Consider the following 12,017-nt stretch of genomic DNA (forward strand, 5'->3'; position numbering starts at 1 on the left):
CCTTTTTTATTGAATTAATTTGATTTTTGTCTTTTGTCCTGCCAGCTATCAAAACTGCCAAATAAACCAGCTTTGATTCATAAATAATGGTTCCATTATATTTACTGTGCCACCGGTCAGAGTACCTGAAATTTTAATTCACTTGTTCAGCTAAATTTCATCCTCAGTTCACAGCCATAAAATTCTGTATTGACAAACTTTCAAACCAACTTTGACTCTGAGGTATCTAGTCAACATTTTTCTTCTGTGTGGATATTAGTTTATTGAATAAGTGGCATCTGTTTTCCTCCACATCACTGGTGGAGTAGGTATTTCCTTTTGACAGCTTTGTACGATTTATGGGTTTGCATGCTATGAAGAAAAATAGTACTAAGCAAAAAATTCCAATTCATTACCTCTTAGTACTTAATTAAGTTCATACGCATTGCACACTATAGGTGAACTCTGAAATGACTGTGACAACCACTGAGCAGCAAGTTAGATTATCTTTGGAAGACAGAGAGACTTTTCATTATCTTGACCTCATTTTTCCCATCTATGATATTCATAAACTTTCATTCTATTTTGTTGCCTCCATCAGATGTACCAAACCATTCTAAGAACAAGATTATATCCTTAGCTATTTCTTTTTATCTGCACATTTAGACACTGAATGCTTTTACAAATAGTGAAGGCAAGCAATAGTTTTTATCAGCTTACTTCATGCGGCTGCAGATGAATTATGTCATACAGGCTCCTCATAATAATGGTTTGGTTTTGAAAATGATAATAGCTTGATAAAAGAAGAAAGCAGTGGGTCTGGCTGTCAGTAGATACAGAAATAAAGAGAGCTTGGGCTTTACCTGTCGGGGTTCTGCGTACACACATGCATCTGTAAGAGGATCCGCTGGGTGAAAGTCTTAAAGCATTGCCCACATTTCCAAAGATGCCAGTCACTGAACTCAGAATTTAGTTGGCTTGTTGAAGTTGGACTTGCAAGAACTCGTTGGTTTTTGACACTGATCTGGTTAAATCCTGACTCGATGGACCCAGACTTATCCAGGAGAGAAAAATTTCTGCTACACGGAGTCTGTGGAAATACTACGGATCGCTGTGGAGTGGCAGGGGATAGTTTGTTACTCTTATTAAATGGCTGCAGGGTGTCTTGTCTGGACATGGCCTCCATTACAGTTGAAGGGACATTCACTGGGAGAAAACAAGAAAAGTGAATAAGATCCTTTTTATGCCTTTTTAAAATTAATACAATTCTGGGAGACAGAAAAAAAAAAAAAAAAAAAACCCAAACATTTTCTTGCCACTACCATGAAACAGTTTTATTTTAACAATGTTTAAAAAAAAAAGGCTTGAATGAGACAGTGATCTGAATAGATGGTGCTGATTCTGTAACACTGAAATGAAAATTCATGCAAAGGAGTATATGCGACTGAAAGGACCCTGAGAATCCAGACTGAGATATACATTTATGACACTATGGGATTGTCACCTGAAAGAAAAAGCTGCACCACTTGTGATACCCTGACTCTGCATTTTGCGGTCAGCATGTCTGACTGGTATATCATAGACAAGCATGAATTTTGAGAGTATGGGGAAAAAAATCTCTGCTGGGATATGCCTTGAGATACAACAGGGCTTAAATATCTACTGCAGCAATAGTTATCCTACAAAAGGATAACTAAAGGCCTCTAAGGATATTAGACTATTACATCTCACAAATAGCCACACTGCCAATGCAGTAAGAAGCCAGGGACTTGATTATCTTATGCCTGAGGTTAACAGCAGGTAGATCACCAAGAAACACTGCAAAATACAGGCAGAGAGATCTTCGTGCATCAGTTTCCCACCTACAAAACAGGCATACAAATATTTTAAAGTCCCATGAAAATTGTTTCTAGCCATATGATCATCAATTAATTACAGCTTATGAGGCACTCAGATATTACAGCAACAAATGCAATATGCTTTTCACAAAAAAGTGATTTAGGGCTGAGTTTGTGACAAGAAAGGCTGGGGGTCAAGCTGTCTCACACCTTGAGAACCATGTAGATCATACAGTGAATGAAGGTAGGGTCCTGTGGAAAAATAGTCAGCTGACAAAAGCTTGCACCACAATGCAAAAATAAACATAAACCCTAGGCCACGTGGACCAAATAAGTTCTAATGCTTTTCAATTTTGGCAAACTCAGGCTCATGAGCTAATATTGTAATAGAAATTTTTAAATTAAGTATGTTACATGCATGTAAGTCTATGTACACAACTTAGTTACTGTCACTATCTGTTTATATCTAAAAATAGGTATATGGCATGTATTAAACTGATGATTAGAAACTACAATTCTATTTTGGTAAGCCATGATGACAGATTTCTAGGAACAAAGATGAGAATTAAATTTTAGTTGTAAGCTGGAATCAGCCAACATTATTTAATATATATTAAATAAATATAATATATATTTAATATATATTAAAAACCCAACAAACCACATATTCATATTTGGTAATATTTTACATCATGCCAGTTGCTTTAGAGCTATATTCTAATATCTATGATCAATCATAACAATTCCAATATTATATTGTTACAAGATATTTATGTTAGTTGAGGTCCTTCCTAATCTATTATTTTTTGTAGTACCTGGGAACCTAATTTCCAAATAGAGTTACACCCATGGAGCTGTCTATCACAAGTTTCCAGATGCAGAATACATCTTCTATGCCTCTTCAGTACCAGAAGAAATTTATATACTATCATTTTGCTTCAATATACTCAGAAGGAGATCACTCTTTTCTTTTCTTTTCTTTAAATTGTAATCATAAAAGTCCACAGAAGTAACGATATCAGGCTACTAAAGACTTAATGAATATGGGAAGAACTTGTGCTGCTGACAATAACCCTGTGCAGAAGACAAGCAGAAGGTACATTCTGGGAGTTTAAGTGGGACTTAAGTCCTATACCAGTCTGCAGCTTGCTCCATGGTCAGAGATTAATTTCATCTACTCATGTCAGTGTCACTGTGGATAAAGTTTTGGTTTGTCTCACAGAAAAATAACAAGAGACAATATATACAGATTTTAGCCATAGTGTTTTTCTTTTCAAATAAAATTTTTGTAGTCTTTGGTTCCTGAAAGAAAAAAATGGTATTTCTATATTGTACACTGCAGAGCATGACTTTCATCAGCAAATGTTTCTGCCAGTAACTAAAATTCTTTTAAACTTTTCTCAAGCCCAACAGGCTTGAAAACTCAACATGGGAAAGGATGTTTACGTTTGACAGTTTAAACCCTGCTATCTTGCTGTTTAATTGCTGCATGATTCAGTATTTGAGTTGCTGCAAGGCACTAGTTCCTCCAAGCAGTTCATCCTGTTTAAGGATGCAAGTACAGAATCGAATACATACATCTTATAAGTAATTTATTAAGTGTGGGCAGTCACAGAGTTACTTTAGACTAGAGTCACTGGGCCCATTATTGTTTTCTCTACTACATAGATACACATACTTGCCAAAATGGATGCAAGCCCTAAAAAAGTCTCACACACAAGTAGTAAAACTGAAGGATGTGCCTGCATCACCCATTTCTATTACAGATAAAGATATCCAGCACTAGATTATGTCTGTGTTATAAATAACTATGCATGCTTAATTTTGTGAGGATTCCTAGCAAACTAGAAATAAAATGTTGAGATCAGGTAAAAGAATGGATGAAAATGGGGATGGGATAGAGATTTGTTGTTATTTCAGGGTGCTTACACTCAGTTGGTATTTTTAAAAGTAGGTTTTTATGTTTAACCACAAGGATCTAATCTCTTAAATTCAGCCAGCCAAAGCTCTTCTCAACATGCCCAGAGGTAATAGAAAAAAGAATCACCAAGAGAGGCCCTGTGGCCTTGCAGCACATTGCTGTTTTGGCAAAACAGTGTTTTGCACTGGTAACAGTGGGGAGAACAAAAAAAAAAAAAAAATTGTTTACAATAGATTTATTAATCACTTATACAGAACAGTGATACTAACCATACCATTGTTTTGCACAGCTTAAGTGTATCACCTTACCTTAAATATACTACCATTTTCATTAAATGCCATAGAATCAGAGAATCATAGGATGGTTTTAATTGGAAGGGGCCTTAAAGATCATCTAGTTCCAGCTCCCCTGCCATGGCCAGGGACACCACCAGAACAGGATGCTCAAAGCCCCATCCAGACTGGTGTTGAAATTCCAGGGACAGACGTCCCTCTAAAATACTCTATGATATATCTGATTAGGCATGAAAGAGGAATTATGGCTTACACAGGTAGAAATGTAAGGAAGAACTTACAATTTTCATCTTGTGCAATGCACTGGAGAGGGATTCCAAAGAAAGATGTGTAGCTGTCATTGTACCACACTAACAGCTCAGTGCCCCTGGGGATATCTATACAAGCCCGGTAGAATATATTTGACCTAATCAAGAAAGAAGAAAACATTGCATAGTTTAGGAATAGAGCATTCTCATCTTACAATACATGGTATAACAGTAGAAATTCATTGTTTTGGAAACATTTCTGCAGATAACTCAATGAATAACATACTGTTTGTTTTAAAACCGAATCTGTCACTTGAGAAGGACTTTGTTCCTGTAGCAGAGGCTAATAACATTATAGACAAGTTGTATCTAGCATATATTAAATTCTAAGGTTTTAGAAGGACCAAGATACTATAAAAATACAGGTATTTCCTTGCAATATCTGTTTGAGGGGGAGTTTATAATGACACATTTTGCTTACACAGTATAACCATCTGAGTGTTGTACACAGATCAGCAAGTACAGACATTTAAACAGCTTTGTATTTGTCATCCAAGCTAAAGTTAACATATTTAAGGGTAAATAGACAACAGCTCTTTTATGTGAATAAGTTCATTTAGAAAAAGCTTTGAAGTAGTGTTAAGTGACCTTTCATGGCAGTAATATAGCATCAAAAGAGAGATCTTGGGTTGTTGAGAAAAACAGACTTAGGGGAAATAAAAAAATTTGGGCTAATTGGATCATACAGCACTAAAATCTGCCCCTATATGGAACATGAGGGCAGTGGCAATGATTTAGAATGTATAAATTAGTGTTACCGTAAGTGTGATATCTCATTGCTTCTGTGAGAGAAGACTGGGGGCCTATTTCTAGAGCACGGAAGTGGGAATTGAGAGGGAGAAAAGTGAAAAATCCTAATGTCTTTAGCATAAAAACAAGAGCTTTATCCTGATCTTACACTGATGTAAGTAGCTTCAGAGTGATATTTCTGCAGTAAAGACATTTACGTGGCAGGAAAAACTGTGTAAGATTAGAATCAGGCACAAGATAAAAGACAAATGTTATCAGTTTGCAGTGGCTTTTCCCTTACACTTCACATGGAACAGTAAAACACACTCCTGTGAGATGGATGGAAATTCAATATATACAAGAAGAACAGTGCACTCTTGCTGAAGGATTACATACCAAAGTGATACAGTCAAGGAACCAAGAAATGACCATTTTTTATAAGAGCTTATGTAAGGCAGAAAAACATCTATAGACCACAAAAAAAAAAAAAAAAAAAAAAAAAAAAAAAAAAAAAAAGTTAGGCTTCAACCAGTGTTCTGAGTGAAGAATTGCTACAAACATTATTGTGAAGTTCAAGATAAAAGTGTTTAGGGTTGGTAGGCCTTAAATTTAGACTTTCTATAAAGAATTGGCTGTAGAAATGCAATTTGTTCCTTGTATAACACTGCAGACATAAGGAGAATCTTCTACCACATTTTTCATGGCAGTGAGATATGCACTTGTCAACATATTTTGTCACCGCAAAGTGGCTCTTGGCAACAGGATCATAAAGATCAATAAAAAAGTGCAGATTCTCAATATTTTACTAGCAGCTGCAAAAATTTCATTTATCTTGTTATTTTCCTCGCTTACTGCCACCCTGTCTCAGGAGGGCACTGCTAGCTAAGCAGAACGGTTTTCTTAGGCTTCTATGAATATCTGACAAAAACTCTCCCTTTTTTTGTCTCCCCTTTATCTTCCCTGCTCCTCCTTCTCCTCCTCTTCTTCTCTCTCTTTCTTCTCGGAGGTTTGCATTTAGTTAATTCTTTCCACTGTTACGTAAATCTGAAAATGGGAGCCATGCTATAAATTACCGCATCTCTTAACTTGAGAAAAATTGAGTCTACTTTGTACTTCACCCTTGTAACATTTCATCTCTCAGTTTGGCTTCCCTTAACATAAACACAGCAGACTAGCAAATGAATGTGCTAAAACCAAATGACACACTTTGCCGCTGAAAGAGCAGAACTGTTTTTGAGCAATGGGTGGTCTGTAGGGCTTGGAGTAGGCAGGGAGAAAAAAGTGTAAGTGTACACCATCCCTTACAAGTGTGCAGAGCTTCCAAAACTCGCAGAAATCTCTGCATGCTGAAGTACATCAAAGGGATTTTTCCCTTTTTGGATAATATTTCCTTTGCTGACATGTATTTAGTATTGTGGTTGGATGACTCATAAAGATAGCTTCATGGCGTCCCAACGCAGTTGAAGCAGAACACATGCCAACAAACATTATTGTCAGCCTCAAAATAAAAACAAAACGTTCAGCTAAGGGTCAATCAATCAAGAGCACTTTGAAGAAAATTCCATTTAGATATTACAAATCATAACAGAATGAATTTAAACCAGCTGACTTTCTGTGAGGAGGACGTCCATGTACAATAAAAATTAGGTTGGTTTTTCAGTGTCCAACTTTTCTATTTTCTTACACTTGGATGCAGTCACTGGTGATGGATGCCAGTTTTTTAAATTGTGTTTTTGTAGTTCATTTTATAAAGATCTGAAGTAATCGAAAACAGATCAACAGAGGGAACTCTAAGTAAAAACTCCATCATGAAAGGAGAGTTGTAAAATCCACTTAATATTGACAGATGTGTAATGACTTTCTCATGTTCACTTTTCATTTACTTTTGTCATCTATATATATATATACACGCATATATTTTTTTCTTATTTATATATATATGTGCACGCACACATCACCACATAGACCGATAGTCCACAAGACACCTACAAAAATACTCTTTCATCACAACAATCTTTATTCATTATCCAGTGTGTTTATTTAAAATCCTATGGTATTTTAGCTATAGATAGCACATAATTAAGTATATAATAAAAGATTTGTAATGTCTAAATAGGATTGTTATTTTTTTTAACTGCAGCATTGTTTAGTCAACTGGACAGAGAATAAAAAAAGTTAAAAATGCAATTGAACAATTTTACCATTGTTAAATTGGATCCCCATGGGATAATTAAACTTTCTATATTTTATTTCAGCTTGCTTTTGTACATTTTATTTTTAATTTTAAAGGTAGTTTAAATAAGTTTAAGATTTTTCCTAAATAAAATAAACTCTGCTCTCTAAAGCCACCAGCAAAAATCATTGCTCACTGCAACTGGCAAGCCGGGGGCATTCTTTGATGTACTTCCTACCACATTCAATAAGGCCAAGCAGTTGCTTCTGATTCTAAGGCAAAAGTCTTGTTTATAGCTGAGATCATGTATTTATGTAAAGTGTTGTCTGGGTTTTCCGGATCTATTTGCAAGTTCAAAGTGAAAAGCACTATAATTCTCTACATTTTTCTTCACATTTGACTTTCTCTAGCCAGCAACTTAAGAGGTATGAGCTCTAGCAATCTTGGCTAGCAGGTGCACTCGACAAAAAAGCTCAAGATGTATACACACACCATGACTGACCCTCAGGATGTGTCTGGGTGCCACTTTTCCTCCGCCTCTATCACACACATCTCTGTTAAGGGTGGAGAACTGCTTGTGTTGGCTTGCTTCTGATTAGATTTTTTGAAAAAGTGCAGAGAGCTCTGTGTGGCACGGTGGTCACAGAAGAGACAGGGTTGCCCTCGCTCCCTGGAGCTTCACCCTGCACGTGTTGCCTCACATGAGCACATTCTCCAAAGCTCTGATAACGTCTTTGCAATCAAAAGCAGCACTACAGATCATTACAGTCTGATAAAACATTCTCATTTTGTGCCATTGGGTGAATCAAAAATCACTTTACCTGTACTGAACCACCGTTAAGTTCTGTTCCCCACAGTGTCTCGCACATCGGATGTACCTCATCCAGCTTGACTTACTGGGTTCTCCGCCATCGATAAAGTGCTGCAGTGTCCCATCTTGGTCATATATCTGGGGGAAATATCACAAGGTCAAATGGAACAAATTCATCAACAATTATTTTCACTGTTTTTCTGGTGTCTCTCTGTGGCTTTTCCAGGACTTTATTGCCATGATGTTTGTCATCTGTGTACTGATACTCTTAGAAATATACATGAAAAAGCAGAGAAGTATTTTAGGGGAGGCAAGTGTATCATGTTTCTCTTATCAAGCCAATCTTTTCATATTAAAAGTATTTGTGGTGTCTCAAAGATGTGACCATGTTTCCCAAAGAATATTTAACCTATTTTGACAAGCTGGCCTTAAATAATGAACTGCCAGATAAACAAGAAAATTTGGATATAAAAAGTGCAATAAAATGGCTGGGACATCTGAGCAAGGAGCAGTAGTAACCCCTAAACAAGGATCCTTCTTTCAGATCACATCTTGCTGCTCCATTGCAGCAACCTCACATGATATGCTTGGGAGCTGTAGGTTTCATAATATAAAACCAAATTATATTAGAAGGAAAAAACTGTGTTGATAGTGCTCTTAGGAGCTCCCTTGAGACATATAGGGGTTTTTTAAGTACTAATTAAGAAACCAGTCCCAAGGGAATCATTGTTTTCCTAAACATGACATCCCTGCTAAGGACATGAAAGCCAGTTATGGTGATTTTTTAAAAGATAGTATTATGTTTCTATTCAGAAGTGGATGCTCTCTCTGAAGTCAAGAATAGAGTTCCTCTGGAGGCTCTGAAATTAGAAGGTAAAATGTATCATGCATACCTGCTCTCCTGACTGCTTAAAAAAATGTTATCTAGGTAGATCTAATCCTAGTAAAAGCATGTGATCTCACAAGATTTTTACTTGTTACACAATCACTTTGGTAAACTTCACAGATGCATCTGAACACTTAGGTGCCTATCTGAAGTAAATCTCTTTTTCATGCTATCTGCCCCTCTATGAACACCATTTGCTTTAATAGCCATACCCCCAAAATCATATCTCTTTTGAAATTTTATGAACCTAAATTGATGTCTTCTTGAATATATTAATTCTGCTAAATAAAGAGGAAGTACATTTTTACACCGAATTGAACATTCCTAGTATATACAGATTAACAATCTGAATGTCTTTTTCAATATCAAGAGAATAATATCAGAAATTACGTAATACTTAAGATTTTTTAAAAGAGGGTTTCCTATAGTTCACACAAATGTATACACAGGAATCAAAATCTAGTTTTTTCTTCCATCAAAATAGAGTCTCAAATTCAGGAATGAGCCTTGCTTTTGGGCTGTGGGTAATCAGGAGGAATACATCCATTGCAAGAGCATGAGAGACATGGAAATCAAGTGTCTACGATGATCATCAAGCTTTGTTCCTGAGTGTCTGTAACAAGGACCAGGTCAAATACTCCTGTGTTGGATAAGCAAGATGTTACCCCAACATGCTCTGAGTAGAATTAAGTCAGAGAAATGAGGAGTCCTCAGAAGTAAACAGATACTCCAATCCCAGAGATTAAGTCTATTTTTTATATATGGTTACATGCTGATTATCAGCAAGGACCTATTCTTATGCAAATATCTTGATGTATGTTGAATATGTGAGCAAAACATGCTAAACTATAAAAATCTGTGAAGAAATCAGAAAAGTTCTACAGGACATCAGCCTATAAAAAGGAAGAGAAGGAAAAATTAATGACTAACAGTACTTGGCTAAAACCATTTTGGCAATATCTATGCAAACATTCTCAGCAGTGTTTATTATCTACCCATTTACATGCTGCTTATTCACATAACAATATATTACTTAACATGAGACAAAAACAATTCCCATAAATAAAGAGCTGATAACTTCCTAGTCATCAGATGACATGAAACAGGAAAGACAAAGGGGTCTGCTATAATCAGTAGTGACACTCATATCTTGGCACACAGGGTCCTACCCAGAACTTTGTGTAAATAGACAGTCATTAACTGATATGAAAAATTAAAATCTGTCATGAAAACATAGGACTGGATCTTTCCTGGGCCTTGGTCTGGAATTGGAAGGACTGTGTGGTTAAGACTAAGTATTTTTGAAAACTTTATTCTCGTAAGTACTGATGCATTAAGTGACACTATGCACTTCTTTTGAGGGAGGATATTACTGTCTGTGCTGCATAGTCATAATCTATCCAACAGCATTCTTAGCCCTGTTCTTTCAGGATTGTAAACCCATCTGTAAGGAAGTAAAAGCCATAGGCTTAGAAGGTAAATAACAATTGCTTAATGCGGGTTAAAATCTGGAATAAAACCTAAAACTCAGATATGGTTATTATTTTTCATACACCATCATGTAGGAGTTCTTATTCATTCTACCGTTATATAAATCAGGAAACCAGTGAAGATATAACTGCCTGAAAAAACCCTCATGGAGCAAACCATAATCTGCCGCAACAGAGAAAAAGAAAACTTGTAGCACATGCTGTGAAGCACAGGTGCGACAGTAAAATATAGATAAACATTTTTACTCACATCTCTACTACACATGCACACATCCTTAAACAGTCACAGTATCTATTACAGAAAATACTGCAGAAACCTGTGATAAACTGATGTTACTGTAAGTCTTTGACTACCTCACTTGATCATTGCATCCATCTATATTGGCGTAATTTTTAATACATTACAATAGCCTCATGGCAAAATAGAATACCATTTCTACAAGTCCATTCAGACTCTGCATTTATCTTTTCTGTATCTCACTGATCTAAGTAGTAGAAACACAATTAGTTATTTCATTTTTCTACTTTGATTGCATTTGGAAGTGTTACCTAAGCTTCTTACTGGACCTTGATATCTGTTGCTTCTGCTGAGTTTTAAGGGTTTGATTCTTCTGTGTTTGTTAATTTTGTAATGAAACAAACCAGATTTGTGAAATAGACTGGAATCTGATAAAAGAAGTCTCCACTCACCTCATTTGACATGCATTTAGGTCCCCTTTAGCCATTGCCTTATAGTTAATTGACTTCTTAATAAGTTATTGACTGTTTACATATATTTTACTGGTTTGTTGCAGATCAAGAGACTCAGAATGTGATACATATTTCTCTTCTATGAACTTCATCCTTCGACTTCAGAGTACAACAGAAACTGCCTCATTTTCCAAGAAAGAAAGTCCAAGCATAATCATCAGACTACAAGTCCTCTTTTTTCAGTACTTTCTATTCCCTTCCTTGCAAACACCACTTTATTAAATAACCAAGACATAAATAGCTGTGAGGTTCCTCTTCTAATGGCATACAAACATAAATTAAATATGAACGACTGGATGTATTACTTGCTGTACTGGTTGAGGATAATTATTTGGAGGACATAGATACTGTTACTTTAATGACAATGACAAGAACAATGCACAATGGCGGTAATAACATAAATTCTAAAGCACACTGCATCTCGTGTAAGTGATGCTCTAAAATCTCTGAACAGCCATAACTATCATAAACAACTGAAGTAACATAAACAAGGACCATCTAAGATTTAAGCATTATTAAAAGACAAGGCAGAGTGCTAAAGAGGCTTCTGAGAACCTTTAATTACTTCAGTACTGATATAGTCAGTATTGCTCAGTTGGATCAATGAGATAAATCTAATTCCAATGCTACAAACTGTTGCTCCAGTTTCTGGTATAGAGGCCACAAAATTTCAGTGTTCAAATGTAACAGCACAGCTGCAGAGAAAACCAAGTTGTGAAGCAATTAAAAGCTATTTCATGGAAGCGGCAGCAAGAGCAAAAATAGTTTGTTGAAGTTCTTTCCTGCCTATCTGTTGCCTTCCCTTGTTCTCTTTCCATGGTCTGCTAAAGGATTATGAC

At 36.0% G+C, this 12,017-nt stretch overlaps 1 protein-coding gene across 1 annotated transcript in view; it reads right to left on the minus strand.

Moving 5' to 3' along the window:
• Positions 1-12,017, minus strand: part of PRDM6 (PR/SET domain 6) — a 77,078-nt gene that overhangs the window by 17,710 nt on the left and 47,351 nt on the right. The window contains exons 4-6 of the mRNA XM_040090633.2: positions 8,063-8,190; positions 4,313-4,437; positions 843-1,185 (exon numbers count right to left, since the gene is read on the minus strand). Coding sequence (XP_039946567.1) covers positions 843-1,185; positions 4,313-4,437; positions 8,063-8,190 — 596 coding nt within the window. The remainder of the gene's footprint in view (positions 1-842; positions 1,186-4,312; positions 4,438-8,062; positions 8,191-12,017) is intronic.

The sequence above is a fragment of the Hirundo rustica genome, chromosome Z, assembly GCF_015227805.2.
Source record: "Hirundo rustica isolate bHirRus1 chromosome Z, bHirRus1.pri.v3, whole genome shotgun sequence".
In the NCBI taxonomy this organism is placed as follows: domain Eukaryota; kingdom Metazoa; phylum Chordata; class Aves; order Passeriformes; family Hirundinidae; genus Hirundo; species Hirundo rustica.